At 38.7% G+C, this 23,892-nt stretch overlaps 10 protein-coding genes across 16 annotated transcripts; 5 read left to right on the top strand and 5 right to left on the bottom strand.

Annotated features, from left to right (window-relative positions):
* Nucleotides 1-206: 206 nt before the first annotated feature.
* On the bottom strand, nt 207-1,821 carry LOC132202347 (succinate dehydrogenase [ubiquinone] iron-sulfur subunit, mitochondrial-like). Its single transcript, XM_059629197.1, has 7 exons — nt 1,662-1,821; nt 1,256-1,386; nt 1,054-1,197; nt 806-1,001; nt 644-745; nt 456-578; nt 207-403 (listed from the first exon to the last, which is right to left on the bottom strand). The coding sequence occupies exons 1-7, from the start codon at nt 1,710-1,712 to the stop codon at nt 299-301; spliced, it is 852 nt and encodes a 283-aa protein (XP_059485180.1). The 5' UTR covers nt 1,713-1,821; the 3' UTR covers nt 207-298.
* A 53-nt stretch (nt 1,822-1,874) lies between these two features.
* LOC132202348 (MICOS complex subunit Mic10-like) lies at nt 1,875-2,745 on the top strand. The gene is made up of 4 exons (XM_059629198.1): nt 1,875-2,002; nt 2,162-2,209; nt 2,273-2,376; nt 2,438-2,745. Exons 1-4 carry the CDS (start codon nt 1,918-1,920, stop codon nt 2,453-2,455), a joined length of 255 nt encoding a protein of 84 aa, XP_059485181.1. The 5' UTR covers nt 1,875-1,917; the 3' UTR covers nt 2,456-2,745.
* On the bottom strand, nt 2,717-7,175 carry LOC132202346 (dnaJ homolog subfamily C member 16). The gene is made up of 12 exons (XM_059629196.1): nt 6,764-7,175; nt 6,303-6,508; nt 5,962-6,242; nt 5,661-5,841; nt 5,397-5,598; nt 5,131-5,341; nt 4,870-5,072; nt 4,610-4,782; nt 4,331-4,558; nt 4,071-4,281; nt 3,850-3,981; nt 2,717-3,797 (listed from the first exon to the last, which is right to left on the bottom strand). The coding sequence occupies exons 1-12, from the start codon at nt 6,986-6,988 to the stop codon at nt 3,657-3,659; spliced, it is 2,394 nt and encodes a 797-aa protein (XP_059485179.1). The 5' UTR covers nt 6,989-7,175; the 3' UTR covers nt 2,717-3,656.
* A 247-nt stretch (nt 7,176-7,422) lies between these two features.
* Nucleotides 7,423-10,854, top strand: LOC132202758 (RNA-binding protein 4.1-like). 2 transcript variants are annotated; one of them, XM_059629910.1, is made up of 6 exons: nt 7,423-7,550; nt 7,760-8,004; nt 8,069-8,370; nt 8,431-8,679; nt 8,863-8,901; nt 9,146-10,854. In XM_059629910.1, the coding sequence occupies exons 1-6, from the start codon at nt 7,541-7,543 to the stop codon at nt 9,195-9,197; spliced, it is 897 nt and encodes a 298-aa protein (XP_059485893.1). In that variant the 5' UTR covers nt 7,423-7,540; the 3' UTR covers nt 9,198-10,854. The 2 variants fall into 2 exon arrangements, with proteins under 2 accessions (XP_059485893.1, XP_059485894.1); XM_059629911.1 differs by having other exon boundaries at nt 10,770-10,854.
* Nucleotides 10,855-11,038: 184 nt separating this feature from the next.
* LOC132202757 (target of rapamycin complex subunit lst8) lies at nt 11,039-12,782 on the bottom strand. Its single transcript, XM_059629909.1, has 7 exons — nt 12,638-12,782; nt 12,219-12,354; nt 12,114-12,165; nt 11,745-12,058; nt 11,487-11,689; nt 11,293-11,435; nt 11,039-11,243 (listed from the first exon to the last, which is right to left on the bottom strand). Coding segments are annotated over exons 1-7 (969 nt in total). The 5' UTR covers nt 12,640-12,782; the 3' UTR covers nt 11,039-11,124.
* Nucleotides 12,694-14,251, top strand: LOC132202625 (uncharacterized). Its single transcript, XM_059629640.1, has 3 exons — nt 12,694-12,843; nt 12,923-13,125; nt 13,272-14,251. The coding sequence occupies exons 2-3, from the start codon at nt 12,939-12,941 to the stop codon at nt 13,391-13,393; spliced, it is 309 nt and encodes a 102-aa protein (XP_059485623.1). The 5' UTR covers nt 12,694-12,843; nt 12,923-12,938; the 3' UTR covers nt 13,394-14,251.
* On the bottom strand, nt 13,235-16,069 carry LOC132202755 (scaffold protein salvador). 2 transcript variants are annotated; one of them, XM_059629905.1, is made up of 12 exons: nt 15,993-16,069; nt 15,658-15,739; nt 15,385-15,557; nt 15,259-15,329; nt 14,931-15,197; nt 14,703-14,861; nt 14,523-14,646; nt 14,277-14,472; nt 14,036-14,214; nt 13,814-13,979; nt 13,622-13,756; nt 13,239-13,431 (listed from the first exon to the last, which is right to left on the bottom strand). In XM_059629905.1, the coding sequence occupies exons 3-11, from the start codon at nt 15,470-15,472 to the stop codon at nt 13,636-13,638; spliced, it is 1,371 nt and encodes a 456-aa protein (XP_059485888.1). In that variant the 5' UTR covers nt 15,473-15,557; nt 15,658-15,739; nt 15,993-16,069; the 3' UTR covers nt 13,239-13,431; nt 13,622-13,635. The 2 variants fall into 2 exon arrangements, with proteins under 2 accessions (XP_059485887.1, XP_059485888.1); XM_059629904.1 differs by having other exon boundaries at nt 13,235-13,756.
* Nucleotides 16,070-16,401: 332 nt separating this feature from the next.
* On the top strand, nt 16,402-19,383 carry LOC132202756 (farnesyl pyrophosphate synthase). The gene is made up of 9 exons (XM_059629906.1): nt 16,402-16,757; nt 17,163-17,334; nt 17,401-17,541; nt 17,727-17,930; nt 17,981-18,145; nt 18,196-18,273; nt 18,328-18,462; nt 18,517-18,706; nt 19,137-19,383. The coding sequence occupies exons 1-9, from the start codon at nt 16,582-16,584 to the stop codon at nt 19,166-19,168; spliced, it is 1,293 nt and encodes a 430-aa protein (XP_059485889.1). The 5' UTR covers nt 16,402-16,581; the 3' UTR covers nt 19,169-19,383.
* Nucleotides 19,384-19,711: 328 nt separating this feature from the next.
* On the bottom strand, nt 19,712-20,727 carry LOC132202760 (ribonuclease kappa). The gene is made up of 3 exons (XM_059629917.1): nt 20,368-20,727; nt 20,170-20,292; nt 19,712-20,086 (listed from the first exon to the last, which is right to left on the bottom strand). The coding sequence occupies exons 1-3, from the start codon at nt 20,434-20,436 to the stop codon at nt 19,985-19,987; spliced, it is 294 nt and encodes a 97-aa protein (XP_059485900.1). The 5' UTR covers nt 20,437-20,727; the 3' UTR covers nt 19,712-19,984.
* A 306-nt stretch (nt 20,728-21,033) lies between these two features.
* Nucleotides 21,034-23,685, top strand: LOC132202759 (pleckstrin homology domain-containing family F member 2). 5 transcript variants are annotated; one of them, XM_059629912.1, is made up of 10 exons: nt 21,034-21,112; nt 21,614-21,678; nt 21,743-21,880; nt 22,080-22,143; nt 22,197-22,322; nt 22,428-22,534; nt 22,597-22,753; nt 22,814-22,914; nt 22,960-23,013; nt 23,219-23,685. In XM_059629912.1, the coding sequence occupies exons 1-9, from the start codon at nt 21,097-21,099 to the stop codon at nt 22,984-22,986; spliced, it is 801 nt and encodes a 266-aa protein (XP_059485895.1). In that variant the 5' UTR covers nt 21,034-21,096; the 3' UTR covers nt 22,987-23,013; nt 23,219-23,685. The 5 variants fall into 5 exon arrangements, with proteins under 5 accessions (XP_059485895.1, XP_059485896.1, XP_059485898.1 ...); XM_059629913.1 differs by having other exon boundaries at nt 22,817-22,914; XM_059629914.1 differs by lacking the exon at nt 21,034-21,112 and adding an exon at nt 21,314-21,498.
* Nucleotides 23,686-23,892: the final 207 nt, after the last annotated feature.

Below are 23,892 nucleotides of genomic sequence, written 5' to 3' on the forward strand. Positions count from 1 at the left end.
CGTACCTTGTAAGTTCAAACAATGGCGGGAAGAGACTAAAGTTCAAAGGTCTCGTCTTGTCTCAATACTGTGCTCATTATTCATCCCTTTAACAAACATTTTCCCAATAAATACTTGGTACATTTTTTTTCAATTAGAAAATTATGATAACATCACTCGATTAATTTTTAATTTTTTTTAGTAAAAGTTTTAAAATTTCTGTAAGGTGGAATGACAGTTCGTTTTTATTTATTCTCATTGCACCACATTAATTAAATAACAACCAGTATCTACAAAGGTAAGTAGCATTAGCAAATAATTATTGACGCTGAAGGGCAGTGGTGTCCATGCCAGGGGCATCTTTCTTGCTAATGCCAGCCAACAGCTTCTTAATTTCAGCAATTGCCTTGCCAGGATTCAGTCCCTAATAGGAAACGAAAAAGTTAAATAAGTTCAAATCTTTCATCTAACATTACCTTTGGACAGGTTCTAGTGCAGTTCATGATTGTGTGGCACCTGTACACTGAAAAAGGATCCTTCAAGCGGTCGAGTCGGTCGGCCGTGGTCTCATCTCGAGAATCAATGATCCATCGGTAGGCCTTTGATTTGGGAGATAATTTTAGTATCATGTGCCACATTTTTTATTATTTGATTGTTTACACACCTGCATCAAAACAGCAGGGCCCAAATACTTGTTGCCGTTCCACCAGTAGGAAGGACATGAGGTGCTGCAGCAGGCGCACAAGATGCACTCATAGAGTCCATCCTGGGGAAAAAACATTATTATTTGCTATAATTCCGTAATTTTCTATGATTTAGGCCTAACCAGTTTCTGCCTGTCCTCAACGCTCTGCAAGTACTGTTGACTTCCCTTGCGTGTTTCGTCTTTACGTTGAAGCCACGGCTGGATCGACTTGTACTGATTGTAGAAATTAGTCATGTCCGGCACCAAGTCCTTGACCACATACATGTGCGGCAGGGGATACACCTTTGCTGGCTTGGACAAATTGTCATCAATTTTCCTAAAGTTATAAACATTACAATTAGAGCAACAAGAATTAAACACTGCATTACGTAATGCAAGCCAGGGTGTTGACCCCACCAATGTTCATAGAGCAGGAGCCACAGATACCCTCACGGCATGACCTCCTGAAGGTCAGCGTTGGGTCGATCTCATTTTTTATCTTGATCAGGGCATCCAGGACCATGGGACCGCACCTTGAATAAATCAGAGTTATATAACACTCGAGCATGTATTTGCAATTAGGCGCAGTACTTGTTGAGGTCAACTGAGTATTCTTGCATGGTAGGCTTCTCGTTCGGTGTGTCGGGGTTCCATCGGTAGATTTGGAATTTCTTGACGCGGTTCGCAGATCCTGCAGCTGCTGAGACGTGAAATCCACGAGCCTAAAATTTTTAGAACAAATTTCAACATTTTCATCATTTGTGACCAACTTTTTCTCTTTTTCCGTTTGTTATGCAACAATATAAAGAACTTCAATTTTACTTCGGACAATTATATCAAATATCATGGAAAAATCACACAGAAACGACAAGTTATGAGGGGAAAGCTAGTTTGCGACAAAAAAAGACGTCGAAACTGGATTGTGTTTTTTAGTTAAACAATTTTAACTCTTGAATTCTAATTCTCACTCCATTTAAACGTTCACGTGTCAACTAACCTGAATGGCAAGGCCACGGCCAACCTTCTGCAACAGCATCTCGCTGGCCATGGCTAAAATTCTTTGATTTTACTTGGACAAAACGGACAACTCTTTTGCAGTGACGAAACCAGCTGGATCTGTTAGGTTATGCAACCAGCAACAAACGCTCCTCCTCTTTTTATTGTTGTTTTTTTCAACAAACAGATGGCGCAAGAATCTTGAAGGCGCTGGTTTTGAACGGAAAACAAACGAGTCTCGAAAATCTTTCGGAAAGATGGCACCTGTCACAATGCCGACCCCAGAGCTGGATTTCGGTAAAAGTGCCGAAAACTGCGTCACCGACGGCATCATCAAATTCGGTATAAAACCACGTATAAATTTATTAAATTCAGTTTGTTTTTAGATTGTGAATTTTGACTGGAAAACGTTCTGCTTTTAAATTTGCATTGTTGAAATTTGAAGTTCCTTTCGCAGATTTTTGACAAGAAATTTTTAACTTAAAATTTCTTCTGCTGCAGGAGGAGGTCTGGCTCTGGGCTCAATTTCCTCCCTGCTCTTTTTCAAACGTAAGAAGCATAATGCTATAAATAAATTGCAGTTTGCTTAAATTAAATTAACTTCTCGATAAGGTCGACGCTGGCCTGTCATCCTTGGAGGAGGATTTGGAATTGGAATTGCCTGGTCAAACTGTGCCAAAGACTTCAACAGTTTAACTGCTTCCAGTAGGCCCAAGGTATAACAGAAATATTTAAATTGTAGAAGAGTTAAAAATTAAAATAATGAAAATGCGGCAGGTTAGCGCAAAACAGTGAGTGAGATGAGCAGCTCGGCTTCGACCCGACAGACTTTCCTCCCCCGGGTAGTGAAGCCTAGAATAAAGTCTGCTTCAAGTTGTTAATAGTTTGATTAATCTGAGGATCACCTCTTCTTATCAGTTTAAAACTGTTTTGGTAAAATGCGTGAAAAATCAAATGCCCATCCATCTATGCTATTAATTTTATTTTTGACGCGGTCACGTCTCCTCCCCAGCTGTAAAAATTCATATTATTGTTCCTGTTATTAATATGTATTAAAAGGCACTTTAAAATGAGGCAAATATTTATTCTTTAATGTTTTATTTTTACGGTTCCAGGAATATTAGAAAAACATTTATCAGCGCCTTTTTTTGGCAAGTTGTAATAATAATTATAATTTTTGGATTATCTTGTGATTATTCTATTCTAGGATACAAGAGGTATCTTTTTGTGACCAGTGTGATTTAATTTAATATCATTTTATCGTTCCAACTAATAATTTAGAGAGCTAAATTGCAAGTGCAGTAGTATACCGTGGGACCTTTTTGTCACAAAGTCTGTGGTGGTGGGATTAAATTTCAAGGGAAAAAGGTGTGATTGTTCTTAAGTATATCGATATAAATTATGCAAGGAAATTAATTGGCACTTGGTTGAAGCAATTCCTTTTTTAAAATGTCAAGCAACCGTACAAACTGACTAGAATGGTATTTTAACAACTGATTATCGGATGGGGAGAGAACTGAAGTGTTGAAATTACACATATGTATACGACAAACATCACAACATCTCATCTGTGCCCTTATGTGGTCATTCAACGTCTTAAAATCACAATTTCGTGTTAGATCAATATAGCATGCAGTAACTCTTAAAACAAGCAACAGTAACATCTTTTTATCTGTCAGGGCACAAATCAACGACAGGTGGGGACTAGCAAAAAACTAAGTGTAATATTTCAGCTCTGCTGAGATTGACATGATACAAAAAAATTGATAATAGCGTGCTTAACGATTCCATTATTTTAGGAGGCTTCAATTTGAAACAAGTCTCCTTTTGTTTTCAAAGTATGGCACATGCTTATTTTAGTATAAAATGGCAAAAAGCGCTGAATAACTAATTAATATAGATATTTGGAAACCAAATGTGGCCCAACAGTCTTTAAATCATAAATAAAATTAGTGTTTTGATCAAAAAAGGTCTTTAAAAACAACCAAAGGGAGAATCAGTAATTGGGAAAATCCGGCCAGTAGTTGATGTAGTAGCGATATGTGCTGCCTTCAAAGAGCCTGTCTAGCCAGTTTGCCAGGCCATCCAACAGATTCTCCTTAAAAACCACATTGCTGTACCTGTCGTTGTTCATTCCCTGTAAGAATTGAAAATGAGGAAACGACTAACTAACTAAATTATAATTATACATTTTTGACAGGCGGTCCCTGCTCCAGATCCGAGTTTTCAGTGTCCTCAGACTCGGAGGTTTCAAATCCCATAAATGCTCCATTTGTTCCTGCCTCGTAGTTGCTGATTCTCTTGGTCATTCTCGCCAACCGCTGAAAGTGATTCAAACATTTAAAACTTGAATACTGTCAATGAGTATCGAGTAATACATTTCACAAATCAATGGAATATATTCATTCACCTTTGACCCTTTACCCTTCATGCTCTCGGGGTGCTTGGCATGGTACATGCAAAAGTACTTCCTGTGCCCATTCAGAGAAATGACTGTACCAATGCAGTTCTTTGGGTTGATGTTGAGGTCCCGTGGTTCTGGCAGACTCAGCATGAGCAGCCGTTTGTACCATTCAAGACCCTTCTCCAGATTCAAGTACCCAAACATCAGGGTCTTGTTCCTGAATGAAACTCATTAAAAAATAAAAAATTAATAAATCCCAGACTTACTTCCTATAGGGCCACACAGTTTTGTGGAATTTGATGAGCAGCTCTTTACGGGATTCCTGATCAACCAGCAGTACGATGGTTCTGCACCCTGGTTTTAGAAGACGCACCATTCCGTTGTATGTTTCTGGCCGCAGCTCGTGAAGCTTCAACTGCTGCTGTGGGTTCTGCAGTTTCCCACCACCCATTCCATTTGAGCTGCTTTTGGCAATTTTCTCTTCCTCTAGACGCCTGCTCGAAAAATTTTAAGACCGGTGTAAAAATCAAAAGTTTTTTACTTACACCAAGTATGCCATGAAGTATCCAGCGACCACAATAAAGAGAACAGTGCCTATAACTGAGAGTGCGGGCAAGAGTTGCTCTTTAGTGACATTGTCACGCAGATACTCAGTAGCTACAAAAATTTTATTCAATATCCTGCCAACCATTCCTTGTGCATGCTCGTCAATCAGTTCCTGAAATTAAATTTTTCCCAGGAATTAATAATTTTTCAATCTTCATTTCAAACAAAACCTAACAGCGGATAGAATGCATTTTAGTACCTGCACAATGGCTTCATAGCTCAGAGCATCAGCAGATTGCAGAAGGCGCTGAATGGTGGTGGTGAGACGCTCTCGCGATGCATTCCACTGTGGTTGCCCAGAGTTGCCCCAGCCTTCGGGCAACCAGTCATACTTGATTCGTCTTGTGTCACACCTCCAAATAATTACAACATGCAGGGTTGGTTCAGGTGGACTGTTTTGACCTGAATTTGTGATAAATTAAATTAAATAAAATTTAAGTTATTAATATTTATAATTTACCTGTGGTGAGGGCACTGATGAAGTCTGTCTGCCTTTCCTTAAAGATGTACATGAATCTAACCCTCTCGGAACTGTAGGAAGTGTCCTGAGCAAACTGCCGCAGTACCTGGCGCGGTTCGTCGTGGAATGGTGTGTTTTGAGACACTAGAATTACACACAACCTCTTACGCGGCCTGGCTGAATCTGGGGGGCACAAGGCGTCAAACATTGCCTGCAAATGTTACAAAACTCATTTCTGTGATAATCCACAATATGACAGACATTACTTGAGAAGAGAGCCTTGGAAGGAGCAAATATTTGTTGTTGCTGATGATGTCGTGCATTGTTTTAATTGGAATGTCCGGCATGCTGAGACTAGCCACCGGCCTCTCGGTGTTCTCGTTAAACAAGAGAAGTGTGTCTTTGTCTGTTGGAACTTTGAAGCGCTGCACAATTTCCTTAGCCTTAAGTGACCGAACTTGCACAAACCTACACAAATTAATTTTTTAATTAAATAGGTACTTAATAAAAAGTTTAGTTTCTAGCAGTACCCAAAAGCAACTCTGTCCCTGTAGTAATAAGCCATCAGGATATATCGTAGTCTGACCGACTCTTGGTTCTCGCAAATCAAGATTCGAACTCTGTTATCAGTCCAGGAATTTAGGAAACCTTCAATGTTTTCATCGTGTACAGGTTGCACCAACTTGTAGGGAAACTTACTCCTTACAAATTCTAACAATAAGAAAAAATATATTAAAATTAAAATTTGAGATCTTTTGCAAATCATTTTTTCTACATGCGCTGCTAGATTTCTGTTGAGCGCTTTGTACAATTAATATTGTTATTAATTACCAACAACTTTCTGCACACTGAAGAGGGACTCTTTGTAATGCATGGCCTTGCCATCCATGAGGAGGACCAACAAGGGTAGAGAACTGACCCCAACCTTCTTGACAAGCAGAGGCTCATTCTCAGAGTGGACCGTAGCAATTCCAACACCAATAGGCTCCAACTCTTCCATGATGCGCCTCCAGATCGGCTCCATTTGCAGACAAGCAAAGCACCAATCTGAGTAGAAGAGAATCAGGAAAGGAGTCCTGTAGCTCTTTGGCACTAGGTGGTTTTCATAGGCTCTGAAATTATTATTATTTTTTTTTAATTAAAAGTCATTAAATATAGAGTTGGAGGCTGACTTGGTGGTTACGCTGAGCTTATGGAAGATTGTTATGTCTCTGTCCTGAAAATGGAATCTGAACGAGCTGCCCTGGAAGCCGAAGAGGTCATCTAGAGGGTCAAATCTTCTGTACTGACTGTAATCTGGTTTGTGTTGGAATGCTGGAGCATCCTCAGTAATGCCAAAACTGTCAAACTTCTTTCTACGATCAGGATCCATCAGTAGCTGCAAATGGAAAAAAGATATAAATTTAAGAAATAGTTATTATTGATTTTTTTTTAACATTTAATTATTCAGAGGCAAATTTCTTTCTTTTTTTTTCATGACTGTGTATAATATGCACATTAATAATTTTAGAGCACCGAAGCAAATTTCAATTTAAAGATGAGAGAAATAAAGCTGAAAAACAGATTAAAAAATGCATGTAAATAGGACAGTGCAGTTGCAGTGTGTCAAAGCAAACGATTGATTTTTTCGAACCTCGTATGCCTGTGTTATCTCGACAAATTTGTCTTCCGCCTCGGGGTTGTTGTTCTTGTCCGGGTGCCATTCCTTGGCCAGGTGCTTAAAGGCTTTTCTGATTTCAGGACTGGTGGCCGACCGCTTGACGCCCAAAACTTCATAGGGGTCCTTTCGAAGAGCTAGACCCAGACCCAGCAGAGCAGACAGCAAGCAAGTCAAAAACAACCACTGTTTCCACTTCATGTCGACTCGCCCAAACAAGGATTCGGTCCAAATCCAAAAAAAAAATATGCCGCGGCTTCCTAATCAATATTCTCACGTCTTGAAAAACATTCTGCAGACGTGCAGTCGATGAGATCTACGTTGAAGAAATCCCTTGCGGGGTTCTTCCTCCTTAATTCCTGCACGGGCAATTTTTGTTGATCTTGCGGCGAACGGAAGTACGTCACACTGCGCACATCAATTTTATCTGGCGCTAACATTTAAACATTAAACAATGAATTGCTTTTTATTAAATTATTACGAATTCAGCCATTTTTCAGTACCGGTATTGCTTTTATAATTTTGTTCAACATTTTAAATTATAAAATTTTAATGTTTGAATCAGATTAAATAAAAAATTTGAGACCACTCTAAAGATCAAATCACGACCTCCGCTTCATTTAAAGGGACGCCATCATAAAGTGGTGGGGACTGGGGAGTAATTCTAATCAGAATTTAGTATCATCTCCTTTTCAGCGGTATCAAGAAGTTATTTCTGAATACAATTCCCTACAAAATACGAGCAGAAACAACATGAGTATCGGTAAGATGAATCTTTGAATCACTCACATTAAAAATAATTTTTATGTACTTTGTTTGTAAATGACAGACTCGTGTTGTTTTCACGATTAAAATATTCGACCGCCATTTTTGCGAATCACAACTCGCAGCTAACCGGCGCACACATAATTCTCGATTACGTTTGATATTTTAACCCTCTAATCAGTTAACTTTCTTTTTCTCATTTTTTAGATTACGACTCTGCAGAAATTCGCACCGGAGCGAATCCGCCCAAGACGAAAATCTTTGTGGGCCGGCTTCCTGAAAACGCTACAGCACCCGACCTTCGGCGTCTGTTCGAACGCTATGGTGTTGTCACCGAGTGCGACATCCTCAACCGCTATGGTTTTGTGCACATGCAGACAGAGGAAATGGCTCTTGAGGCCATTAGCAACCTTGACAACTACAATTTCATGGGCTCACAGATCAGCGTTGAGGTTAAAGAAATAAATTTTATAATTTTGCTATTTAACTAATTTTTATTTTGCACTTCATCAACAGCAATCAACAGGAAAGAAAGGTGGGCGTGGAGGTCGTGGAGGCGGAGGTCCAATGATGAGAGGCGGACGTGGTGGAAGATCCTTCGGAGGTGGCTACGGCGGCCGTGGCGGACCACCAAGCAGAGGGCCCCCTTACACTAGGGAGGTGCCCAGAGAATATGACAGGCGTGGGCCTAGTGGGCCTCCGCAGCCTAGGAATGGATATGGAGGTGGCTACGAGGAGTATGACCGTGGCGGCTCAAATGGCTACGATGCCTATGGCTATGGCCGTCAACAGCAGAGCATGATGCCCAGTAGGGACAGGTTAATTTATAAACACTTTCCTAAAACTCTTTGATGAACATTTTCTTCACTATTTTGCAGACAAATGACAGGAGGATGGGGTGGACGGGAGGCAGAGCGCGCCCCTGCCATGCCAGCAGCCACTTATGAAAGACGGCCACCTGCCAACGGCTACAGTGACATGAGCCGCACCTACCCTGAAAGACAAGCTGCACCTCCAGCAGCTATTCCAAGCACTTATGACAGGCGCCCTATGTACGAGGCAAGACCTGCTGCTGATGCGTATGCCCGCAGGACTCCACCCCCACCTTCTGCTGGTGGCTATGGAGGGTGAGATAATCTTTATATTTCAAATTAACTAACCATTATGATAGCCGTAACCGGCCGTAACAATACAATCAATGTAATGAAGTCCCTTAGTTTTTTTAATCTCTGATTTATGTCTAAGCCAAAACTAAAAATTCTACCCAAGCACTAAATCTAACAAAAAAATATGCGTTTTTTTCTTTTTAGATACGAGAGAGCTGCAGCCGACCCTTACATGACCAGACGGTAAGAACCATTAATTGTTATCTATTTTTATTTCCACAATTTGCGTCCGTGAGTTAGGCGTCTCTCTGACTAGCGCACCGAATTTAAAAAAAATACATTTGCTAAAAGCAAAACTGCCGAAATTCTACCGGCTGGATTTATTTATGCCGTCGGACGACATGTTGCGTGCGCGTCCCACTGTCCAAGCGTCAGCCAGTGGTGTACGGTTTTTGTCTTGTGACTAATAATGCGTTGCGTTCCGTAGCTACCCAGCCGCAGCTCCCCACGAGAGGGACATGCCACCTCGTCGTTACTAAAGGTCATCAAGAAAGAGCTTGCTGCCGAAAATCGCCGTACGTCGAACCGAACTCGAGCGAGCATCTCTCGCCCTCTCACTTTTTCATTCAATTATCAAATCGTAAAAATATGTTAATCATAGCATTCACCTTCAAGAACGTTCATTGCCACAATTCTTTTTCTATAAAATCATCAATTTGATGTAGGTGTACATTTTTACTACAAAAAGTTTTTATTACTAGGCAACTAGGCTAACATTATTTCAATTATCAAGACTTGTATCTCTTGTCTTCTTCATAAGTATGGTGTGCAAAGTCGAATGCAATAATATTATGATTGGTAATATTAGATAATAAATTATCCATCTGTCGAAAGAAAAAAAAGCGTGCGTTTTTCCTCTCCGTCTGCGCTACTGACTGATATAACATCAGTGCTGTTTCTCCTTTGCAGTAAATCTTAAGTATACAACTAATTTTCCATAAAATGTTTTTGTTGCAAACTTCAAATAAGCAATTTCGAAAAAAAAAAATATTATATTTTGCCGATCTAGTAAACCATTTGCGTTTTGCGTTAAACAAAACATACCCTTTTGTCGTCTACAATCTACATGACTCAGAAATTTATCACTTCAAAGAAAACAATCGTTTGCGTGAAATTAATTATTGTCATCATAAAAAATTCTAATAATCTTCTTGCGGCTTATTTCGACAAGTGAGGCAAAATAATATTTATTCAATACTTTCACCATGGATATAAATACATGGCTTTGACACATCATTTTAATTCTTCAATACAAAAATTATATTTCTAATTATTAAAAAAAAATGCCATTAAGGATCATGTATTCATTAGTGCGTAATAGCAGTGTGAAACATTTTTTTATTAGCATTTTATCTTCCTTTATAATAAATAAAAAATAACACATTCTTGGAATAAATATTCAAACTTTTTATTTATTGCTCTAATTTTTTTAATAATACAATTTTATCACTTTTGCTTTTTTTAATCTTATTCTGCACATTTCTAAGACATGTTAGGATGTCACGATAATCTTGCGTCCGATTTATGAAGAAAAATAAATAAATGCGTATCAATGACGAACTGATTCGAATGACGAGCGGATTTCTCAAAGCAAGCTCACTTCTGAAAATCAAGATGCGATACTCGTTGCGTGCGCCTGTGGAGGATCAGCGGCGTTAAAGGGCGGGCAGGCGAGCCGACCCTCCCGTTTTGCTCACTCAAAAGTCAGGTTAGTATGCGACAGAAAATCCTATTCGTTCTGCGATTAATGCGAACAAATTGGCGTCTCGTTCACGAACCATTACTCTGCATGGCAATATCTTTTGCATTTCCAATCTGCTCCCACAAGCGATGTCACGATCAAGGGGATGTGAAAAATAAGTATTTCTTATAGCCTGCGACGTACACCCTGTTCACTATGAGATTGCGAAAACCGATCAAAACTCACGCTAAACTGTCTGGAAGAGCGAACGACAGAATTTCACAAAGCGACTTCTCTGCCAATTAATTCTTCACATTTTTATGTAATTTATAAATTGCGAATTACATTAATTTTGCAAATTCATTTGCAGGTATGACTGGTAAAGATTTCACCCAGGAGGCAACTATAAGACTGAGAATCTGTGATACTTCAATAAAATGAATATTAAATTTAAACTCGAGTTTGATTTCTTAGCTAATTGTATAAAGTTAACCTTTTACCTTTTTACCACTTCTATATTTTTTTTGAAATTTTAAAATCTAATTCACTTTAAGACTTTGACTTTGTATTATTTTATGCTCTAATCTATGTTCAATTAAATCAAATACGCAGTGCTACACACAATAAAAGTCACTGAAATTGTTCTTAAAAATAAAATTGTTTAACAAATAGTTAAATTTTTATCTATTTTTATTTATCGAGTGAACATTTGTTTCAATGTGTAATTATTCCTTGGCGATGTCCTCCAATGCCAAAGCAGTAATGGACTTTTGGTGGCCAGTGTATTCTCTCTGTATCGTTCCCTCAGCAACATCCCACAACCGAGCAGCTCCGTCCGATGAGCCTATTTAAAAATTATAACAAACTATTTCAATCTTCAAAATTTTTCCAACCTGTGACAACATATTGCGAGTCCAAGCTGAAGGCAGCGTCCCAGACCCAGCGCTGCGCGTCGCAGGTTAACTCCTGAACCATTGTAAACTTGTCTGTCTCCCAGATTCTAGCAGTCTGATCTGCTGAAGTGGTCACGAGCAACCTGAGGAAAATCTCTGGATGTCAAGAAAATTATGGACTATTTTATAGTTACGAAGAATCAGGACTGAATCTGCACTTCAGGGCATGCCGCTTGTGGGCCTCGAGTTTGTGTTTTGGGTTGAGACGAGTTGGTTCATCATTGGTGCCGCCACTGAGGGCCCAAATGAAACAGCGTCCCTTGTTGTTTACAGCCGACAAAAAGGTTCCTGCCGGATCAATGGCCATTGAGAGAATGGCAGAGTCTGTTTCAGGAATCTGATATATTTCTAGTTAGAAATTACGTTTATTTTGGAAATATTAAAAATGAAACCAATTGCTCGTTGTGGTCTGTCTTGAGGTCCCAGATGTGAATGATGCCACTCTGATCACCGACGATGAGCTCAGCCTGGTTGGGGTGCAGACATACACAATTAACTGGCGCCGAGACTTGGAAAATCCTCTGACACTGCATCGACCCCTTACGTAGGTCCCAGATGCGGGCACTGCAGTCCTCTCCGCCCGTATACATCCATTTGCCATCCTCTTGGAATCCCACTGAAGATACATTCTTTGTCAGGCCTTCGCAGTTCACCACAGGATTTGCATTGCTGCTATTTATCTCGTACATTCGAATGTGCTGGTAGCCTTGATTGGAAACAAATTCTTTGTTAATAAATACAAATTTACACGATTTATATACCTGCAGCAGCTATTCGTTGCCTGTCAGGAGTAATTTCCAGGGCGTTTACTTGCTGTGAAAAGTTTGTAAAATTATAATTATAGAAATTTGCAGTTAAATATTTACAGATTCTGTGTGCTGAAGCGTTCGTTGGCAATTTCCCGTGTGAGCTTGCCATAATTTGATTGTGTGGTCATAGCCGCCGGTGGCCAAAATAACCGATTCCCTTGTTTCGCATCCAGCCTCTTCAGTAGTCATTTTCCTGTTGGCAAAAAGTTTGAACCAGTCATCAGTCTTGTGATGGTTTAATTCTTGACTCTGCTCATTTCTGGACCTATTCCACAAGGAATCCATGAACTTAAAAAATAGGGCCTAACCAGAAATTAAATTATGATAAGGATGGGGGGTCCAGACGTTTAAACAGAGGTGAAACTTAACCATATTTTATTTATATACATAATTTGATTTATTTTACGCAACCAATAAATTAAATTTTTTATGCTCGCCCATAGATATAAGTAAATACGGACGAAAATAAAACTTACATATATTTATCTCAAGAGTTTAACAGGCTCCGTTTTTTCCCAGTTCCACAATGTGCATTTTTATTTAATGTGCAGAGCTTTTTGTTTTCATCGCGTCCATATTGGTCCATATGGCTCCACTGTTACCAACATTGCAAAACAACAACATTTTTACAGAATCTGCTGAACAAAAATTATCCACATAACGTTTTTTTGTGAATTACAAGGTATGAGAGCAAAATAAATTTCTCTTTCATAGAAATTATATCTTATAAACTCTAGCTCATTCTCGTCAAATTTCAATAGCTTATACGGTAGCAGAATGTCTGGATTGCCAAGGTGGTTGCGTAAATTGATCCGTCGCAGAATGAATCCTGTGCCAGTCTCAAAAGCTATCAGTACAAGAGACAAATTATCCTTATTCTACATGTTTGTTGCGTGGAACGTCTTCTTTGTAGCTGGCTATCATTTCTACACCAAAGGCAGAGTGGACAAAGGGGAGAATACTGGTAATTTACTTTTAAAGAAAATTTGGAAAATTTATTACTATATGTATAACAATACATACATATGTACATAAATTCTTATTTATTATAATATTTTGTTCTCTGATCATATTTGAGTGATATAATATATAAATTAACTTTGATCACAGGCAAAGCGTGGGCGCAGTACTTGGGCTTAAGAAACGTAACCATACACAAATACCAAGGTTTCTCAAAAATTGGAGTCGAAGTTCTGGATGAAGAGCAAAAGGAAGCCAGTGCTAGTGGTTAAATTATGTGCTTAAATTTTGAGAAACTGCATTTCTGTAACTGTAAATAAAGTTTGCTTTGGTTAAGTTTTTATGAGGAGAAATGTCAGTATTTTGGAAATATAGTTTTATTATAAAATACTTTAAAAACATTGTGAACGACACCATTTTATCAATAAAATGTAAATAGCTGAAATCAGCAGGTCAACAGGCAAATTTTATAAATAGCTTATTTTATGTGTGGAGCTTACATGGTATATTTGGATCACACTTTCGTCTCCATGTTCTGGGCTAAGGCCACTTCCTTCAAAGCGTCAATTTCTGTTATGGTAACGCCACTGTGCCGCTCCGATAATCTCTGGTCCATTTCGCACAGCAGCGCTGACCTATACAAGCAAAACTCTGATATAAAGATAATCACATAAAAGGTTTTGTTTTCCGACCTGTATGTTTCATATCGCATGACAATCTCCTCAAGACCCTGTTTGTACAGCCTTTTTAAATAAGCGTCAAAGCAGTCCAGTTGTGGTAGCTTGAACATATCCCACTTCAATTTGTGGTCAAACTCCTGAGCTGCCATGAAGTAAACCACTAGCCAATGAGGGATTTCTGCATCATAAAAAAAATTAAGTTCTTGTTCAACTGAATTTGAATGTGAAATATGCCTTGATTAAGATAGGGGTTGGCAGGAACTAAGACACTGTGCGGATGGAAGTGTGTGTGGCGTGGCGGCGGCAAGGGCGACATCATTCTTGGCGCTATGTCCATCTGGATACGCACTTCGGGTTGATAGATGTAGTGTGGCGCGCAGGGATGCTCGTACTGAGCTTGTCTTGTAATGTGACTGGAAATAAAGAATCATAAAAATAAAATCCAATTAAAAATAACCAAGAAAATGAGAATTACTTGACATAATAGATGCCGAACTCGTGCGACTCGATTCTCTCCCAGCCAGTGGGAAGTCCCTCTTTTTCTAAGGGGTGGCTCCAGTGGGTTGTCTTAGTGTTGTGGTCTATGTAGTACTTGCGCCCTCTCATCGTAAAGTCCACTGACCAGCCAGGTGGAAGTGGTAGCTCTTCTGAGCCTTCTTGAGACAGTTGACCTGAATTTGAAATTTAAAAGAAATAATTTCCAACAAGTTAGATTTTAAACCTTGTGAGCCAGAGGGGTCTTGCTGCGAGCTGGCCGTGGAGGCGCCTGCCAGGTGCATGTTTGGCGCAGAATGGTGCAGCTGCACAGAGCTGGGCAGCATTTTGGGGACAAACGGCGCTGGCAGCTGTTTGAAAAAGGTAATTAGTGAGAAAATAAAGCGGAATTAAATTATAAAAATACTTGTTGATGTTGATAGGGTGGGATTTGATAATCGTCCATCTGGTTGCTGTAAACCGTAGAGGCATTTTCACTGTAAGGCAGCTCATGTCGAATTGCAATCCGCCTCTCTATTTGTTCAGGAATTTCTTGGGCATACTGGGCAGGAGCCATTTGAGAAGTCTAAAAAAAAAATGGCATCAAACATTTTTAAGAATATTTTTTTTAAAGCTCAAATAAATTTAAACTAACTCTTTGCTTATCCAAACTAAAATCCGAGCCAGCGTATTGGTTAATGTAAGTGTGGCTCATAGCAGGTACCATCCCTCCACTGTAAATAGATCCTGAGAGCCTAGCCGGAGGCTCGCAAGCAACAGATAGGTTCGTGAACCTTTGCGCCAGGTCAGGCATTGAGCTACTGGGGGTGAACCTGCCCTCAGGTGTGCTCAAGGTTGTTGCCTGAGGAGTCGTTCGACCCACGCTGAACTGATGCTGATGCACCATTCCTCCAGGTGGAGTCTAATGTTAAAATAATTTAGGTAATCAATCAAGCCATAATTATCATAATAGGCTGTCTTACCAGCTGTTGCAAGTGATTAGGACGGGAGCTGAGTCTTTTGTTGGTTGAATCATTGGTCCAAACGTTTATAACTGAGGTTTTTTTTTTAATTTACATAGTAAATAATTTTGCAAGCTACGATCTTACCAGGCAAATCGGGAGGAGTATCTTTTTTGACATATTTTCCCACAACGCCCTCTTTTATGTTCCTCATTTCTTTCTTTCGTGATAGCATTTTTTATTTTTTTTTTTTTTTTAATTAATGAATTGTTGGATAAAATACTCCAATTTTCCAATATTGTTTAGAGTCCAATTTTCACCTGTAAAACGTGATGATTCAAACATTTTGACAAAAATAACATGGAAGTCGACTGTTCAGGATAATTTTGCTAATATTGAATTTGTTTTTTTTTTTCTTACCCGACATGCATGTATGCGTCAGGAAATTTTGGTCGGGTGGGCACAAATTACAATGTTCTTCGACGACCTTCCGCACCTTCACCTAGGAAAAAATAAGGCATTACATACATACATTATGTATTTGATATATAGTTTAAAATTCATTATATTTTGTGCAATAATGTGTGGTGAATGGTGAATCATAATACATAGCTATGTACCCGCAAAAATATTTTGATTCCCTTAGTGAATGAGAGAGTCATGAGATAATTATCATAATTATTTCCTTATTGGTCGTTCGTTACTCTACATTATATACATTAATTAATTCTTAATTTGGTCTTAGAAATACATACATGCCATAGAGATATGAAAAGGCAGTTTGAAAATTGTGTGTTGATTATGAGAGAAATCTGGTGTGACGTGAAAGAATAATAAAAGAAAGAAAAGAGGTGGAATGCCGACTTGCCTGCCTTGATTTCACACTTTTTTCATCGAGCACCACTGTTTTGTTTATATTTCGCATTTCGTGTTGACATAAAAGTCCACCAGGGTTCAGGTATGTGCGCAGAGGAGATGCAAACGTTGTGACAAAAGTAGGTATTACTTCAATTTATTTGTAGCATTGCTATCAACTTTATTGCACAAATGAGGTAATTCTATATTTTAAATTGATTTTACGCATGCAACATAGATTTATATTTTGTTTTCTATTCATAGCAAGGGCTGCTTTTACCTCCTTTCTGCACACGCAAGTTGGAGGTTGGGCGAAAAAGAGAAATCGGAGAACGCAGACTCGCACACAGGGGAGGCACACCCCCTAAAATCAGGAGCGTGCAAAAAATCACGTCAGCACCGAATTATAGGGGAGTGTGGAGAGACGCTGTTTTGATAGTGAGCGAGGAAAGTAAGGGAGATTCATCCTGAGATAAAGTGCGTGTCACAATGCTGGCCCTGCTGCGGAGAAGTGCCAAAGGTCTCACGGAGACTGCGGTGCCCGAGCTGAAGCGCCGCATTGCCCTTTCGGCCAGCGTTCTTGCCAACGAGAACCTCTCAAGCAATACAAACAACACTGATGTCTCGACAAAGAAAGTCCTGCAGACCAGTCGTCGCCACCCTAGGTGAGAATTGTTTGACATATCATTCCACCGGGAGCCGGACACATGAACCCTATTATCATATTTATTTGTGAAATGTACTTTTAAAACTATTCAGGGAAAACAAGACGATCCTATTTATAATGCATTTCAATACATTTAAACTGTGCCTTTTTTCTATAAATATTTATGTTTCAGTAGAATTTCTTTGTTCAAAAACTTTTTCACATATTCTAGATTTTTTTTTCTTTGTGGCTAAAACGCAAAAGAAACGGTGCCTGACCTTGAGTGAGCATCGAGGTCATCGCCATTGAGATGTAAAAGCTCTTGCCGGCCGGCTTATGAAAAGCGATATTTGAATTTAAAATTAAACTGGCGTGGAGTTAAAAAGTGCGCGAGTCGTCACTGACGGTGCTATTCTTGTCTTAGAGGTCTGTCGACGCACAACCACCCTGTGGTGGTGCCAGCAGCAGCCACGGGCACTGTCACTAGCAAGGAGGAGAGCCGCGAGTTTATGGCAGTATTCCCGGATGTGGTCAGAGACCTGACTGAGGCCGGACGCCACCAGGACGTACCTGATGCCACCAAATGGTTCTCAAAGGTGCAATTCAATTCCTCCTTAAATTTTAAATTAGAAATTTAGATTATCATGAAAAATAAATTAAAGGTCTTGCAATACAACGTTCCTGGAGGGAAGAAGAACAGGGGCCTGGCTCTGGTCTTTGCCTACAAAATGCTGGTTAAACCTGAGGATCTGACACCGGAAAATATCAGACTGGCACAAATTTTGGGATGGTGCATTGAAATGGTATTTTACATTTTTATCAGCCGCTGCTTACATGTAGATTAAAACCTGCGCCATCTGCGATTTTTTAATTATTATGTTCAAAGCATACAATTTTTTTATCTTTCAAATTGATTACATTGCAAAAAAAAACGTAGTAGTTTTTAATCAGTCCATAAGCATCTAATTTATAAATGAAAAATTTCCAGTTCCAAGCGTTTTTCCTTATAATGGACGACGTGATGGATGGATCTGAGACACGACGGGGCCGACCTTGCTGGTATCGCAAGAACAACCTCGGTGTTGCAGCTATCAATGATGGCATTCTGCTCGAGAGCGGAATTTACCAACTGCTGAGAACACACTTCCGGGACAAGCCCTATTACGTGGACATTATGGAGCTCTTCCATGATGTAAGATATATTTCTGTGTCGCATCAAAATTAAATTCAATCTTTGTATAGGTTGCACTAAAAACAAGCATGGGTCAAAGTCTGGACCTTTTGTCTTGTCAGTTTGGCAGAAAACCTGACCTGGAAAAGTTTACCATGAATAGGTATAACACCATCGTCAAGTACAAGACTGCCTACTACTCGTTCCAGCTGCCGGTCGCTCTTGCTATGCATATGGTAAATCTGAATACCTGAGAATAAAATGATAATCAAATACAAGATTTCAGGCGGGAATTCAAGATACAGAAATGCACCGCCAGGCAAAGACTATTCTGCTTGAAATGGGACAGTTTTTCCAAGTGCAGGTAAAAAATATCTAAATTCGTATTTTGTGTTTAGCTGATAATTTAAATTTCAAGGATGATTATTTGGATTGCTTTGGTGACCCTGAAGTGACTGGTAAGGTTGGCACTGACATCGAGGATGGAAAGTGCACCTGGCTTTCTGTGGTGGCACTGCAGAGGTGCACCCCAGATCAGAGGAAAACCATGGAGGTTTGTTATTTTAGAAAAATTAAAAACAAATATTGACTTAAATAAAAATTAAAGACCTGCTATGGTTCCAAAAACCCGACAGATGTGGCTCAGGTAAAGCAACTGTACGAAGATTTGGGGCTGCCGCACACTTATGCAACTTACGAGGAATCAAGCTACAAGATCATCAGCACGCACATCCAGCAGGTGTCTAGAGGGTTGCCTCACAACCTCTTCTTCAAGTTCATGGAGAAGATCTACCGACGTGAGAGCTAATTCTTGATTATCTTGCTGTTTTCACTCGCCTGCTAATTTTACAGAGTTGCTTTTTCTTTATTTTTTTTTTCATTCCATTCGTGTCGCAAAAAGCACGACTGCAACAACGACCACTAGAAAATATTTAATTAGTTCTATGCATTCTCAAAAACAAATTTGAACTTCCCAAGACTGAGAGATAACGTTAAAATATTTTCTAATCGAGACAGCTTTCTTTTGTTCTGTGTTGTCCTTAGCCGCTACTACAAAAAAAAAATAATGAGATGCTTTTCTTCTCTAATTACGCAGCTACTTAGTTTGATATTTTTACTAACTTGGCATGAAGCCAGTGTTGATGTATTATGTTTTATTGGATTACCTGATTTAATCAAAGCCAATTATTTATATTAAAATGGCATTTTATATTAAATCCTTTCCAGCTAGCAATAAAGAGCTCAAAATAAAAGTGTGATTGCCGGATGCAGCATCCCCACTCTTGAGCATTATCAATCAAGTAACCTTTGGGTGTTGGACTTAAATAATCAATGTAATACCTTCAGAGGTAAAATAACAAAGAAAAACTGATGCGGTAAACTGATAAAGCTGTATGTGCAGAAAGATGCAATTATTTCAAAAGAATGTCTAAATTCAAAATAAATGTTGATTTATCCAATTTGTTTCAGGGTTTGAATTGATTTTTATTCCACGGTACTTACAACTTCATACAATATTTAATTTATAATTTACAGGTTTGTGCACCCCTATCTATTTCAGTTTTTTACCTGACAAGGACAGAGCCGACTTGACTGAAAATACATTTCCCAAATCGAGCTACAATAAAACATGAATGTGTTAAGATGGAATGATTACATCTTAAGGGATTTATACAGTGACTTTTTCCATTTTTATCGCTTAACAATTTAAAGAAATTTTATCTTCAATAAACAGATATAATACTTAATGGGCCTAAGCGGACTTAGCCATTGCACACCGTTTAACTCTTTTTTTTAACAAATTTACAAATCCGAAGCAGGTGATTTGAATTTAATCTGCATAGAAAGAAATTTGATCAACATTCATTTAACAAGAAACTAAATTTGGTCGTAGGCTAGATAATCAAAATTTCAATACCTCCAATGTTAGTACGGAAATTGAGACACCTAGGTAATTTTTACAGTATATAGGAATGTACCACATTCATCATGAGTTCGGAACATTATTTTAAATTTCAAAATAAAATGCAGATTATATAGAACAATCAACAGTAGCAGGAGGCCCAAATAATAATTTACATGCTCAACGAAGTGCGGCTATTCATGTAGAACTGGTGTCCTGAGAATAGAAGGGTGAACAAATACAGGCAGGCCGCTATCCAGCAGTTGTAAGCGTTCTGAAAACAGACAACTTGGTTACTTTCCGTCCAGTAGTCAGAAGAGGAATTTAAAGGAACGTGGTGTTGTTCCAATTTTCAACCTGCGTGTAGCTCCTATCAGCCGCCATGTAGAAATCCTCGGCGGTGTGCGCTTCACCGTGTCCAATAGCCAAGTCCTCGGACAGGGCGACACTCTTGACGTAGTAAAAGATGCCCATCAGCACCTGTAAATTTAGAGAAAAAAGATTAGTTTATACTGCTGCGGCGAAGCAACAACATAGGGTGGTTGTAGGACTGACCAACTGGATGATGCCCCACACGCTGATGATGAGGCCACAAAGGGAACACTTAGGTCCGCAAACCTTCATTCTGACTGCGACGCCCTAGCCGCGAAGAAAACTGGTGAGATCGTGAAGAGTTTCCGCAAAAACCTCAAAAATATTGAAGTTTTTAACCCAAAGCCCGTCCGATCGTCCGTCAAGTGATTTTTCAGTCACGCCTGCGCAGCGAACAACAGTGCAAAATCATGTGATGCAGGGCCGCAATTTGTTGCACTGATTAGATTTTTTATCTAAATTAAAAACTAATTTCAACAAACGGGTAGCAAACGACCATTTGCTACCCAAATCAATATAAGTTTTGGATGTAGATAAATATTTCAATTCAAAATCAAATAAATTACATAAAATATAAAAAGAAAATGTTTCAAAATAAAGTGCTTCAAAATTGTGTTGGCAACTTTGTATTTTTTGGTTGGTGCAAATGCAAAAAAGGATCAAAGCTGCCACCACAATAAAAATTCAATTAAACTCGTTTTAGTGAGTTTGTACATGCAGTGTTGTTATTTTCACGTTTTAATCAGGCTTTTAGATACTCATTAATTTTTTTAACAAGCCTTAAAAAATTCAAAGTAAAACTGAATTTTTATCGTGAGAATTTGAGATGCATTAAATTCGGATAATTTGCAAATTCTAGTTGGCATCCTTGAGCTCATTGTTTTGCATTGCCAGAGTTGCCAGTCGGTCGCGATGGTTGACAGATTAGGTGAGTGTACAAAATTGGAATTTTGCATGAAAATGCCCATACATTTCGCGGAATTCAGTCTTCAAATGGAATTTGTTTCAAACAAAAAAATTCTCGGCACTTACTTACGGCATGCGTGTTAGGGAGCGATTTTACTTTGATTTGAAGGGAAACTTTCTTGATGGGTGTCACCCTTCTCTCTCTTATTGCTCACAAGCAGCTGCTTCATACACGGGAATACAGAAGGATGAATCATACAAGGAGCAGGAAAATTTGTAGCTGTCTTTGCGGTCACATTTACGTGAATGGGTTTTTTATATCAATTTTATATTTAGCTTGGGGAATGTAATCTCAAACCATTTTTTCCTTCATAATTCATTTCAAGAAAAACTGCAAAATGACGAGAAGTATGTAATGTAACATCCTTGCCCCAGTTTTATTTACTTGTTATTCTTTGCACATTACGGTGGCATTGAATCAATTTCTCATTCTTTTAATGTAATTTACTTTTTTCCGTTGCAGTGAACAGCGAGGCAAATGCCAGGCGAATTACCATGGTCGAGAGCTGCTTTGGTAGTTCCGGGCAGGTGAGCAACCAAGTGATCCGATTAGCCTTTGATTAATTATGCAATTGCCTTGATTGATTTGCAGCCACTTGCTGTTCCAGGCAGGGTTTTGGTTGGAGAGGGCGTCCTAACCAAAATGTGCCGCAAGAAGCCAAAATCGAGGCAGTTTTTCCTTTTCAACGACATCCTCGTCTACGGCAATATTGTCATCAATAAGAAAAAGGTAAAATATTGATTATTTAAAATTTATTTCCCAAAATTGCGATCCACTGCAGAGCTTTCAATTAATTTGAGTTAAGATTAAAAGATATGAATTTAAAAAAGGGGAATTTAAAAGTAAAGATTAGTTCAGGGAATGCACCACATACGTTAATATTGAGTTAAAATTTATTTTCTTTATTTTTTTCTATAAAAATTTACAGTACAACAAACAGCACATTATTCCTTTGGAAGAAGTGAAGCTTGAGTCTTTAGAGGACGACTCTCGTAAGGAAACAAATACGTGGATTTGAATACATAATATTATTAATTAAAAACAGATTTTCGCAATGGATGGTTAATCAGAACAGCAACTAAGTCTTTTGCGGTGTATGCAGCGACGGCTACTGAAAAACAGGAGTGGATGGCACACATAAACAAGTGTATTGAAGATCTGCTTCGTAAAAGTAATAAATCTTCCTTAATTACTTTATAAAATTGTCACAGTAGCTTCTCCTTGCATAAGTTTTTCTACTGAAATAGTAATAAAGAACTGTAACAATTTTTCCTAGGTGGAAAGAAAGCTGTTGAGGTGCATGCTGCTGTTTGGGTGCCAGACTCTGAGGCTTCCGTTTGCATGCACTGCAAACGTACTCAGTTCTCCATGCTTAACAGAAGGGTAAGCTTGAAATTTATTTATAACATGTGATTGAATGAAAATATTATTTGATAAAATATTAGCACCATTGCCGCAAGTGTGGCTCTGTGGTGTGTGGACCGTGCTCGAATAAACGCCTCATGCTGCCCAGCCAGTCGTCCAAGCCCTTGCGTGTGTGCCTAAACTGCTTTGACACCCTTTCAAAACAGAAGTCCGAGCACGCTGGCACACCAGACAAAAGTAGTTTTTTTGTTTCCGTTTCATTATGAAATACTTACTTTTATTATTATTCCTTTCAAGCAGACGCTTTTAAAGAGCGAAGTGGTTCTGCTGACTCTTCAGGAGAGGAGGACTCTTCAGGCGAGGAGGACAACAGCAGGCCGCAAGACGAACCAGGACAGGTAATTAGAATTTTTATTATCTTCACATCTTAACACATTGTTTAGGACGTAGTGTGGCCCTACAACTTTTGAGTCCAGTAAATTTTTATTTAAGACAAGGTCAGAAAAGTCAAATTGTCTGTTTCTTAGTGTATGTTTGGTTTGATTTAACAAACGACCCCTTTATTCCTGCCAGTTTTAATAACCAGACATGAGGATTTTGTTTTAATGTTTTTTTATTAACTTTTTGGTTTGAAAAAATAATACGATGTCGATTTTTCTCATATTTATTTTGTTTGCTAAATAACTTTAATTTCTCTTTCAGCCCAAATTTTATGGCTAACCAAGCTGAAGGTGCATTCCATTTGGAGGCTGTTGCATCTCTTTGAACACTTGAAATGGACGATTGATTATTATTATTATTATCATTGTGTATTTCACACTCGCAATTACCTACAGAAGGTAACCTACTTTTGATTAATTTTTTCTCATGATACTTCAATATTTTGCTGTGCTATACACTTAAAGGTTTGAGTTTTTTTTTCATTGGCACAAAATTATTTGAGCTGCAGTTTCATGACACGATATTCCATTGACCGAAGACTTCCAAATGAATCTCTGTTTTAATTTGTTGTAAATGAAGATTAAATGATGGCAGAATGTGTAGATGTCTACCATATTACAAAACAAAGGATTAATAAAAAAGCTTGTTAGTACACAGGGTTGTAGTTGTGTTTGGAAGAAAAGTGCCTTGTTCTAAAAACTTATTGGCAAATATTTTTCCCTTTTGTTCCAAATATTTGTGAACGCAAAAAAAATGCTGTGAAAATTGGGTATGTCCTTTTTTAGCACTTTTTATTGCTAATTCAAGCAGGGGAACATATATTTAAATGTATATTGCACTGTTAGAGGCGTTTTATAGACTAGCTAGCATATTATGCTGCATTAGAGGTGATGTGCTCCACTCAAACATTTGAAAAGAAACCTGCGGAGAATATG

Source organism: Neocloeon triangulifer, unplaced genomic scaffold, assembly GCF_031216515.1.
Source record: "Neocloeon triangulifer isolate White Clay Creek 2 clone unplaced genomic scaffold, ASM3121651v1 ptg000015l, whole genome shotgun sequence".
Taxonomy (NCBI): domain Eukaryota; kingdom Metazoa; phylum Arthropoda; class Insecta; order Ephemeroptera; family Baetidae; genus Neocloeon; species Neocloeon triangulifer.